Source organism: Poecilia latipinna, unplaced genomic scaffold (genome assembly GCF_001443285.1).
Source record: "Poecilia latipinna isolate Pla-1442-1.1 unplaced genomic scaffold, P_latipinna-1.0 Scaffold178, whole genome shotgun sequence".
NCBI classification, from domain to species: domain Eukaryota; kingdom Metazoa; phylum Chordata; class Actinopteri; order Cyprinodontiformes; family Poeciliidae; genus Poecilia; species Poecilia latipinna.
Window position 1 is genome coordinate 120,268 of NW_015112794.1, and position 10,919 is coordinate 131,186.

Consider the following 10,919-nt stretch of genomic DNA (forward strand, 5'->3'; position numbering starts at 1 on the left):
TTAAATTAATTGGGGGAAAAAAAAACCTTTTTTTTCTCTTTTTGTAAAAAAAAAAAAAAAAAAAAAACAGCCAGAGGAGTTATATTGCTATTTTAATATGACTACATTGCATCATTTTAACATTAAAATGCTGATTTTGCATAATTCTGACAAGCCCTCTGTTCTGTCTGGGCTTGGTAACGAAGCTGTTGTGCTTTGTTAAATTAAATCCATGCCCGAGAACAAAATAAACTGGCACAAACTGCGTGTTTTGCATTGTATTGTTATAACTTTATATGTATGTCAACATTTCTGGACTAAAGTAGGAACCTGAAAAAACAGAAAACAAGATAAGGGAGCAGGTTTAAACAAACTTTCACATGGGAAGCTGTAAAATGGAAACTTGTGATATGGTAGGAGAAGGAGATAGCGTATCGTTAAAATAAAATATTTCCATTTTAAGAACCTATTGAACCTACCGGTTATGATGCAAGTTGGAAGTGGAATGGGTTCACAGTATTGAAGGATGTTTTTAGGTTCTCGATGTTATCCAGCTTAATGTACGTTGTAAACATGGGCAAAGGGTATACATGTAGAGTGAATGTAACTAGGCAACTGTTTTAGGACATTTGAGACTAAGCAGGCATACTTCCCCACTTCAGCTTTTACATTCATGGAGAACAGTTTGTGAGGACACAGTTGTTTCCTACAGATCTAACAGAGATCATCAACATCTGAAAATACAAAGAACTGGCTGCCTATTTAAATTAATCTTTAAAACAGGTTAGGTTATGGCAGCCAACACCTAACCTTTCTTTTTTTTTTACTTTTCCACAACTCATCCCTTATTTTGACCAGTCTTCATGAGGCTGTTTTTCTCTAATGTTGCCTAAACCCCAGGCCTTCGTAGACATTCACTAATTAGGTGACCTCGAAAGCATTTAATAGTATCAGAGTGAAAAGGTCTGAGTATAAATGCAAGTCAGGCTTTTCATATTATTTGTAAAATAATAGAAAACCGTGTGTCCTTTTCTTTCCACTTCACAATTGTGTTGTACTTGTTGATCTATCCTGCTAAATCACAGTAAAAATATTTGCATTGTCCTTTTTTTCTTTTCACTTCAGACCAAATAGTAATGTCCTACCCATGTTAGTCACATCAACGTGGTGAGGAAACAAAAAAAGCTTTACTGCTTTTAGATTTACTGTTACAAATCCCTTCAAATCTTATCAGTGGTTGACCAGATAGCAAGGGCTTTACGTCATAAACTTTCATTTATTGCCGGCTGTTTCACAGCTGAGTCAATAGTGAGCAAAACAAAAGTGTTGAGCAGCATAATTCACCTTCACAGATCTGGAAAAATCCCCTTTTTAGGATGGACTGTCCAAATGTGTAGGATGCTTAGATGTTTTTTTTTTTTTCAATAGAAATTGCTCCTCAACATTATCATCACAAAACACAAAATCACTACTTTACTTGCAGACCAAAAATCAGTGGTTACGAATGAATAAACCTTTTAAATCTGATCATTATGACTGATTAAAAATACCCTATTCACAAAATTAAGACCCTCATTCTTTGGCTTCATTAAATTTTTTGCTATTGCTTTAGAAATACAGCAATTCACCAAATGCATCAAGTGTTTTTTTTTGTTGTTTTTTTTTATGTCACTGTTGTTTAAATATTTTTTGCATATCTGGTGCATTCGCCAGTCCATTTTTAGAGCTTTTCTGTGCCATGGGAAACCTTTTTAATCTTTAACTAGTCACTGCCATTGCAGCTGGTTCTTTTGAACCTGATCTGTATCAGTAAAACCAGCAGGATATTCTCGTCTCATGTGGATGATGTGTTGGTCTGGTAAATATGGTGAATAAGTGTGAAACAGAAAGGTGTCCAGTTTTTAGTATGTTGATTTAATTAGTTATGGTGTGGGTTTCACTTCACCTTTAGGAAATGACGATGGAAATGACTAGAATAAGTATCTGATTTATCTCAAAGCAATATATTCCAGTGCATGGATAACCACAAGTTATGTTTCACACACCCAAATCCTATTTTTAAAGGTTAATAAATTATAAATAGTCAATAATAATAAAAAAACAACAACCCTGCATGGTTTCTGGTTTCTCATGATATTTTAATCATTTGAAAGGTCAGGAAGTAAACAACAGGCTTAGAGGAAATATGAGACGGATGCTGTCTGACTAAACAAGCTGGTGATGCATCCTCATTAACAAACCATCAACTCAACATTTGCAAAATATCTCACTTAAACCAGAGAGGCAACATTTTCTCAGTATTCTAATTTTCCTATTATTATTTATAAAACTTTGTGTTGAAAAGAAGAGATATACTTTATATGAACAAAATTGTGTTCTACTCTAAAACAGATTCGACACAAACATCCTCAGTGTTTTTCATAATTTAATAAATACAAAACTGATGGAATACAAAAAATAAAATAAATAGCTCAAACACAAAAGTAACCCATTAAATACACAGTTAACCTACATTGTTACGATACTTGAAAGAGGGAGATCACAGTCACCTAGGAGATAGTCTCTTTTGAGGGTGCACATTTTGTTCACCACTTTAAAGCGAAGTGATCTCTGGCTAAGATCTTCCTCCGAGATGCCGTCAAAGAAGAAATCTTCATTGAATATTGGATTGCGGCTCTTTCTGATGACCGTGCTGCGCTGCTTTTGGAGTTTGCCGGGGACCAGCGAGAGGCTGACGCTGCAGTTGATAATCTTTGGATCAACAGAAAGAGGATAAAGGCCCTCAGCGCTGATCAGCCGAACGCGCAGTCTTTGGTTATCTGGACAGTACTCTGCTGAGAGTCTGAGACTGCCATCTTTTCCTACAGGCACCATTCTTTCCTTCATCACCCTCTCTCTGTGTAACGTCAAGTCCATGGGGAAGATGTTGGGTGGGGCCAGGCTGTAGCTGTTGGCCAGGCCATCAGCTAACCCTTCAGAGGCTCTCCTCATGATATTTGGGCTGTTGTCTGTGGAGCTGCCCTCGTCTGTCGACAGGGAATTGTTTCTGGACACCATTGCTTTTCTTATGCTTCTTGAAAGCAGCAGTTCATGGCTCAGTGCTTTGAAAAGGGAAGACTTGGCAGGGCACCTGGACAGCAGCGGGGAGCTGAAAGGTGATGATTCAGTGGAAGAAGTCGTGTCGCTGTCCAGAGGGGCCTGCCAGTTCAGGGTGCAGCTCTTGGGGGAGAGCTTGGAGGTCAGACTGTTGAGGCTGAATGAAGAGGGGCAGGAGGACGGTGAGGCAGAGTGGGAGAACTTAGAGCACGTATTGGAACGACTCCTGGGCAGCAGCAGAGGAGAGGAGCCTGGATCAGAATGGAAAATTGACTCCTTTCTCCTGGTGTGGGGACTCTCTAGTAACGTGCAAAAGCCATAGCTGGTCTGAGTTTTAGCCAGGTGTGGAAGGGACAAGGCGGCCTGGCTTTGGGGATCGGCGTTGGTGGTCTCCTCATCGCTGCATCCGTCACAGGGGCTTTCATCCACACTTTCTACCTGAATAATGTGAGGATTTAGCAGCGCCTCATGAAATGTTACTTCGGCCTCTGGTTTAGCCCTCTCACAGGAAGGCACTTTGATGCGAGTTGTTCCCTTTTGCTCCGAGTTCTTCATCTCCTGCAGGGATAAAATTGTTGGTGGGATGCAGAATTCTGGGATGTTGTCGGGGGTGATGATGTTGGGACAGTGAGAAATCCTTCTGGATTTGTCAGTCTTTTCTCCCAACATGATGTCACTGATTTTGAAGCCGAGCTCTGCTGAAGGCATGGGCAGGTTTGATCTTTCTACTGACATGCGAATCTTTTCTACCACCCACATGGGTCCTATAATGGAAGGCAGGAAACTCTGCAAAATAAGAATTACATATTATTTAGGTGCTCTCAAATGTGACCAAAAACCGTACATTACTGTTAAATACAGTCTGTAAAAGGCCTTCCTACCTTATATCCCGAAAATAAAGATAATCCAAAAGGTTGTTTCAAATTTAGAGCTGAGAGCGTAAGAAGTTCTCTTTACAGCAGCTGGAGGGTTCTGTCAGCTTGACGCACGGAGATGGTTTAAATGAAGCAGGATACCAATAAATCTCACACACACCCCTTTGGCTGCTTAACCAGGATCCTCCCACTTTCCTTTTACTGCCGCTGGTTCCCATGGAAATGTCCCAATGGCAACAAAGCTCGTTGCCCAGTAGTAGACACTGTGCTGCTCAGTCTGACAGGCCCTAAAAGGGCAACAACCACTTTTGCACAAGTGACGGAGTTCCAATTCATGTGTGACTTTTTCCTATTTTTAAAGGGCGTTCAACCTCTTTTTGTGAGCTTTAGCAAAGCAGTCTGCTCAGATAATGGTTTGGAACAGTTTTTTTAAAAACTCACCACATGTCATTTAGTAAGTAATCTAATTTATCAATCCACAGGTTTGTAAGTCAGCAGTACAACAAGATGTGTTTGCCATATTTTAATTAGAAATGAATTCAGTGCAGTGTTTGTTTGCCACGTATTTGGTAAATTAATTTTAACTTTAAAAAATGTTAGGCTGGATCATTACATCACCTACACACACACCACATGTGTTTTGAATATTCAGCATATGTTTCTATTACATTCTCATGATTCATCCCACTATGATCTCAGCCTCAGCCAACTTGAAAGTAGAAAAAGGTGTAAAGATGGCAGATAAGTCTGTGTCTGCACAGTATGGCTGTTAATATAAATACATGTAAAAGGATGTGTGACTGGAGTAAATAACAATCTTCCAGACATTGATAGCTCACATACTAAACCTATTGTGAATCACAGTAAAATTTAAATTAGGAAACTTTTTGAAAAGCTGGGATATTGTTAGTCATCCTTTAACTGCAGAAACATTAGATATTAGAATTAGGTATATTAGATGTATTAGTCTTAAATTTTTGTTTTCATTTTACACTTTTAAGGATCTTCATTGCAAGTGGAAACATTCTTAAACTATATGCTTTGCTCACTCGGATCGCAGTATGAAACAAACTAGAGAAAGATTTGGCAGAAATGTCTGATACTCAAATGTTTCAGTTTTTAATTGGATATCTAAGTCACAAAAGATAAAATGTTTCTTTGTTTCTAAACGTTGCTGTTTAGATTTCCAGCCCGTACCGGAAAGTACGTCAATGCTGCCCTCTTCTGGTGAGACATAAAACAAATTTACAGGGCAAAGACTGCTTCCATAGAGATGATAATTTTTAGAGTGTGGCAAAAATCCGATTTTAGCTAAAGGACTAAATGTTTTGCACTTACATAGTATATTTTGCACATCATCAAAATTGTACTACTGCTTATCATTTATATGCACACACTGATGCAGTGTTTTTTTTTTGTTTGTTTTGTTTTGTTTTTTTTTCTATTTGAACAAAGTCCATTTCTATGCAAAGAACTTTTTTATTCTCACCCATGCAAAGATAAGCATGGCCTGGAGCCCACGACCAGATTTAAGTGCATTTTTGTTCTGTAAATATCTAGAAAAGATAGAGGTAAAAGCTCAAAGCACAAAGTTCAAGTAGAGTATCTTGGTTACCAGGTGTCACCATCCAGTAAAGGGTTACAGTGATGTCAGGGGCACCAATGTACCAGGAAGGCGTTCTAAATGGGGTACTTCTCAGAAATGTTTTCCTATCTGACCACATCTCATCAGCAATTCAAGTGTACTTTAAAAGCCTCTTTGGAAACCAGAGGGCCATGAGATTATCAGAAATGTGGAATGAAATTGCAGAGACTCTATTTGTCCTTCACTATTATTATGATTTGTATATATAGAAATAAATGTTATTTCCTACTAGATCTCACTGCTTTCGGTTGTCATCAGAAGAAGATTAGCCTAAAATAAAATGTACAGGTGGTTAAAAGAAAGCAAAGGTAGGTTCCCTATCGTAATAAGACATTAAAATATGAACAGTTTAGCATGTGTTCTTAAAACAACACTCCCATTTCCACATCCCATCTTCCCTCCCATAAGTACAGGTTTATCCTGGTTGTAAGTGCTGACAGTTCTCCTTCAGGTGGCAGTATGTGCCCAGGAAACGGCAACAATCTGACGCTTACAGAGAGGGAGGTAAAATTGGATTGATAATTACATTAAATCTATACATCCATCCATCCATCCATCCATCCATTTTCTGAACACCCTTGTCCCTCAGTGGGGTCGGGAGGGGTGCTGGTGCCTCTCCAGCTAACGTTCCGGGCGAGAGGCGGGGTACACCCTGGACAGGTCGCCAGTCTGTCGCAGTAAATCTATACATACATTTATTATTTTTTATTATTTTTTATTTTTTTTTTACGTTTCAAAATTTGAGCAACTTCACAAATATGCTTGTTGACAACATATAGGTAAATTTTCAGTTTGATACCAGCAGTCACACTTTGAAAGGTAAATGTTTAATCATTACAGCTGCTTAGGTCACATTTATGCAAACTGCAACTTATTGAGATGTGTTTTGCCAACACATCTCAATAAAATATAGTCAATTCATGATGGATGTTCCCGAAACACAAACAACAAACAAAAACAATATCAAACTTGGCTCTACTTTCCCAAAAGCTATAAGGAATTAATTGCTTGCTAATGATGGTGTCAGGTAACAAAAAATGTGGGGATGATAGATACTCCAGGAAGAGGGCTCCCAGTTATTTTAATTTTTTTTTTTTCCCAAATTCACCATTAACAACAATTAGTTTTAAATGAATTTCCCACAAATTAAAACCAAATTCATACACGTCCATATTTCACCATCTAAGGAATATTAACTAAATTAATGTACACATTAACTACTTCAGCTTCATGCATATTTTTTGTTTCTTTTTAAAATATACATCACAGTGTAATAACCATATTGATTTTATCATTTGCAACCTGTCAGCTGTTTTACATTTGTTCATTTCTTTAATGTTCTCTGTTTTTCAGTATTGCCAAATTTTTAATAAAGCTGTTGTAATTGTTAATCATTATGTGTTAGAAAGGTAAGTGAGTCTGAAATTCTGATTTTAAAAAAATAGACTTTAAGAGTTTTGATGTTAAAACATAAATCAAAGACACGTGTGCTGTTTTTTTCAGTTATAATTACTGGGCAATCATCAGAGAAAATATATAGCGATGGAAGACGTTCAGCTGCAAACTTCACAACTTGTCTTCTGTACCTACAAACCCACAGTTGATCTGCAGCAGACTCCTCCAAAATCACAACAGAAACAGGGTGTAGTCTTGGTATAATTTATGTGCTTTGATGATGATGATGATGATGATGATGATGATGATGATGATGATGATGATGATGATGATGATGATTCTTTTTCTTCTTCTTAGGTTTTGTTGGCGGTTGGCAAAAAACATTGGTTTGATGGTTTGGTCACAAGCATTCACAGTTAAAGGTGGAGCAAGTACATACAATATCCCCAAAGGATACTGTAAAGGATCCCAGACTGATATTAGTCTTGCAGAGTCTGAACCACACACAACAGTCAGGGCAGTATTTAGGAGAATATGGGTCCCTGGGAACCACATGCTTCTTCTACATTTGCCATTTCCACCACGGTGATGGTTAGCATCCACTAACATTATTGTCCACATAAAAACACAGCTTTACTGAAGTAGTTGTATTCGCACTTTCTTAACAGTTTAGTTTGAACACGCAGCCATTTTAAAAAAAAGGTTTTTATTTGTAGCCTACAAAACAATGAACCCAACTGTTACAGTAACCACGCCAGGCCATTGCACCGAGTCACAGACTTTGCAGAATTCCTTCCGCCTGACCCAACATCTGGCAAATGTGGGTAGATGATTGAATTAATTGATTAATTTTGCAGTGTGAGGGGTCACATATGAGTGACCCCAACATCATTGCAGGTACTTGTTGACTAAAGAGGCTGAGCTAAATTCATGCTTAAATGACGCACAGCATGGGTACATTAAAATAAATATTAAAATTGCAGTGATGCTATTAAAATTGTAGATAGCTGTAAGTGACTAGTCAAAGTCTGCCCGAGGCCACATCAAGCGTCAGGCAGGCTCTGCTTTTACTCTTCACACACTATTGAAAGGTGCACAAATTCAGCGCGCTTTCAAAATAAGAGTCTTTGGTTATATCAAACTATCGGGCCTGTGCATTTAGGCGTCCGTGGAAATTTTGTGTGGATAATCTTATCTTCGGCAGCTCATCTGAATCAACAGCGATCCACAAAGCCGTCCTGACCCTACAACAAAATGTATAATAGTCAGAGAAGCTGGACGAGAGTGACGCCGCTTCCTTTTCTCCGTCGCACAGATATGTGATCCTATTTTATTTATTTATTTTTTTTATTTATTTTTAGCCCCCCATCTCTCTCCACTGTACGATAAACGAGGAGGGGCTTGATGCCGTGTAGGAGGCAGGCAGGCAAGCCGTGCTGCTGACCCGCTTGTGGTGTGTGTCGCCTCGCCTACGTCCAAGCCAGCTCGCATGCTGTAAGGAGTGAGAGTCATCAGGTAAGATGTTTGCGTTCGTTTTCCCCTCCGAGATGCTTCGCGGCGTCATTTTTGAACCCTGGCGTTTGTCTTTAGAGGTGCTCTTCCTCCCGAAGAGGGTCTCCCTTACACAGGGAGGCGTTCCGCTCGGCGTTGGTTCAGCAGAAGCGCTGACAGCATTTCATTTTTAACAGCTTGCAGACGACCTTTTCACATTAGCAGAGAGACGTTTCCCAACTCGGTCCTTCAGTATCGGTCGATCTGTCTCATTTGACGCGTCATGAGAAACCTGACAAGTCTGATGTTTTTTTGTTTTTTTCTTTTTCTTTTTTTCTCGCAAAATAATGTGCTTTGCTGCTTTTGACATTGACAGATAATAGAGGTAAGGGGATGGATGTTTGATTAAGCGACTTGTTTGTAAAATATTTCTCTTTCAATTAGACTAAATGGTTAAGTAAAGCTACATACTGGCCAGCCTCAGCATCCTTGCGCCGCTCTGCATGGAAATGTGCCGTACAGTAACTCGGACTTGACCTGAATGTTATCTGGCTCAGCTCAACATCAAAGCTGACATTGACGTGTGTGAGATTTAGTGGGCATGCAGGATGTGACCCTGATCGTTTACTGTAGACTAATCAAAAATATGGGCGGCATGTTAGGATTTTGTCCTGGTTATAAAATGTTAAAATGTATTCCAATAAGAACATCTGTTTTGGAATGGCATTTCCATGTTTGAAGAGGACACTCCGCTGATTGCTGATTTCCCCAAAGATGCCAACCAGTAGGAAGGTTGTGTGTCCTCTAAATATTGACCATCTCTCTTGACACAAAAGCCCAGGTGGCACGAGGATGTGTTTTAGTGCTTTGATGTGTGGAGAATTCAAACAGGTAGAGGAGAGTAAATGTTATCTTCTTTTACTCTGGGGTGAAAAGGCCAGGAAAGAAAATCATACATAAATTGTAAATTGTGTAGCTGCAACTCAACATTTGAACTGAGCATGAGAATGAGTAAGAGAGGGGATCTTTTGATGCTGGACCGGTTGGTTTGAGTGTTTTAGAAACTAGTGATCTGCTGGGAATTTCACCCATTTCCTTCTCTTGAGTTTTCAGAAGTGATCTGAAAAAGAAAAAAAAAATTATATATATATATATATATATATCCATCCATCCATTCACTAATGTTTGGGTAATGTTAATTCAATATTTGGTTGTGTGGCCAACAGGGAATGAATGATGAATGGCTTTGTTCACTTCTTCTGCTGCCATTGCTAAAACTACAACTATAGGCAGACTACTATTCTAAAATGGCACCGAAAACTGACATCATCGTTCACAACTCCTCTTTCTATTCACTGATTGGCCCGGTTGAAATTCCACTGGAGAAATTGAGCTCAGTGGGAAGAATCCCAGACAGATCACTGAAGGGAGATGAGAATTGAGTGGAATTGAGTAAGAGGCAATGGTCGGGGTTTTTTTTTTCCTCTATGTATCAGCTGAGCATTTGGATGTCGGATGCAGTGCTGCAATGGATGCTGTTTCAGCAGCTAGTGTTCTGGATTGTGTTGCACACTACTAATGCTTAATGCTAGACTCCTACCTGAAGTGCAATTCCTTAAAATGCATGACTTAGTGCCACAGTAAGGCAACTGGGAGTGCCAGATGAAATCATCCACATGCTTCCTTTTAGGATGATAAGCCTGCGTTTCTTTGTAGTATTTAAACTATGTATTTGTACGCCCCTTTTCACATTTCACAACGCTTGGTTATGTCTTATTTTAGTTTAATGTGTTAATACACAAACTGTTTCTGCTGAAAAAGTCCACACAGACACCGTTCGTATATCTGATAAAGGTAGTACCCATGTGAAGGCTAATCTTAGTGACTGTTCAGGACCAGCGCTCTATGACTTTTCCATTTGAGTATCCACTGACAAGTGACATTTATTCATGACTCTGTTGTGAGCATTACCCATGAGTTAGGGGTCACAAATGTTTTTTTTTTTTTTTTTTTTTTTTTTTTTTTCTTTTACTTTTGCTAAATTACTTTCAGTACGTATGATTGCAGTTTGTAGTCATGGTTTTTCTTAGTGGGAATGCAAACAGATGGGAATTCTATCATACAAACTGATAGGGAGCATGTTGTTGCATGTTGTCTTAGATGAAGCTCTGCATATCTACCTTTTTGACAGAAAACAAAACTGGTTTGATTGCTTGTTTTTATTGCTGGATGAAACTTTGTGCATTGTTGTTAGACTTGTCATATGCTAACTGTGTGTTGCCTCGTTTGCATTAGCACCTTGTTTTGTTAGATTTTTTTTTTTTTTTAATTATTATTATTTCCACATAGGGGTGTAACCACAATGCTGACTGCTAATTGAAATGAGCAATACAATATATTTTGGAAAATTAATAATAGCCCATTGTGTGCAGTTTTGC

The 10,919-nt window shown here is 38.7% G+C and overlaps 2 protein-coding genes across 7 annotated transcripts in view; one reads left to right on the forward strand and one right to left on the reverse strand.

Moving 5' to 3' along the window:
- Window positions 1-2,105: 2,105 nt before the first annotated feature.
- c2cd4a (C2 calcium dependent domain containing 4A) lies at window positions 2,106-4,073 on the reverse strand. The gene is made up of 2 exons (XM_015030270.1): window positions 3,958-4,073; window positions 2,106-3,863 (listed from the first exon to the last, which is right to left on the reverse strand). The coding sequence occupies exon 2, from the start codon at window positions 3,832-3,834 to the stop codon at window positions 2,488-2,490; it is 1,347 nt and encodes a 448-aa protein (XP_014885756.1). The 5' UTR covers window positions 3,835-3,863; window positions 3,958-4,073; the 3' UTR covers window positions 2,106-2,487.
- A 4,057-nt stretch (window positions 4,074-8,130) lies between these two features.
- tln2b (talin 2b) overlaps window positions 8,131-10,919 on the forward strand; it is a 125,673-nt gene continuing 122,884 nt past the window's right edge. For 3 of the 6 annotated variants that reach the window (XM_015030277.1, XM_015030280.1, XM_015030281.1), the window contains exon 1: window positions 8,132-8,505. The gene's annotated coding sequence lies outside the window, so the exon portion shown is untranslated. Of the gene's footprint in view, window positions 8,506-8,601; window positions 8,867-10,919 lie in introns of those variants that run through there. The other 3 variants (XM_015030279.1, XM_015030282.1, XM_015030278.1) reach the window with 2 other exon arrangements.

What these genes read in the sequence shown, in the direction of transcription:
- c2cd4a (XM_015030270.1), bottom strand. Translation starts at nt 3,834, where the DNA reads ATGTGGGTGGTAGAAAAGATTCGCATGTCAGTAGAAAGATCAAACCTG.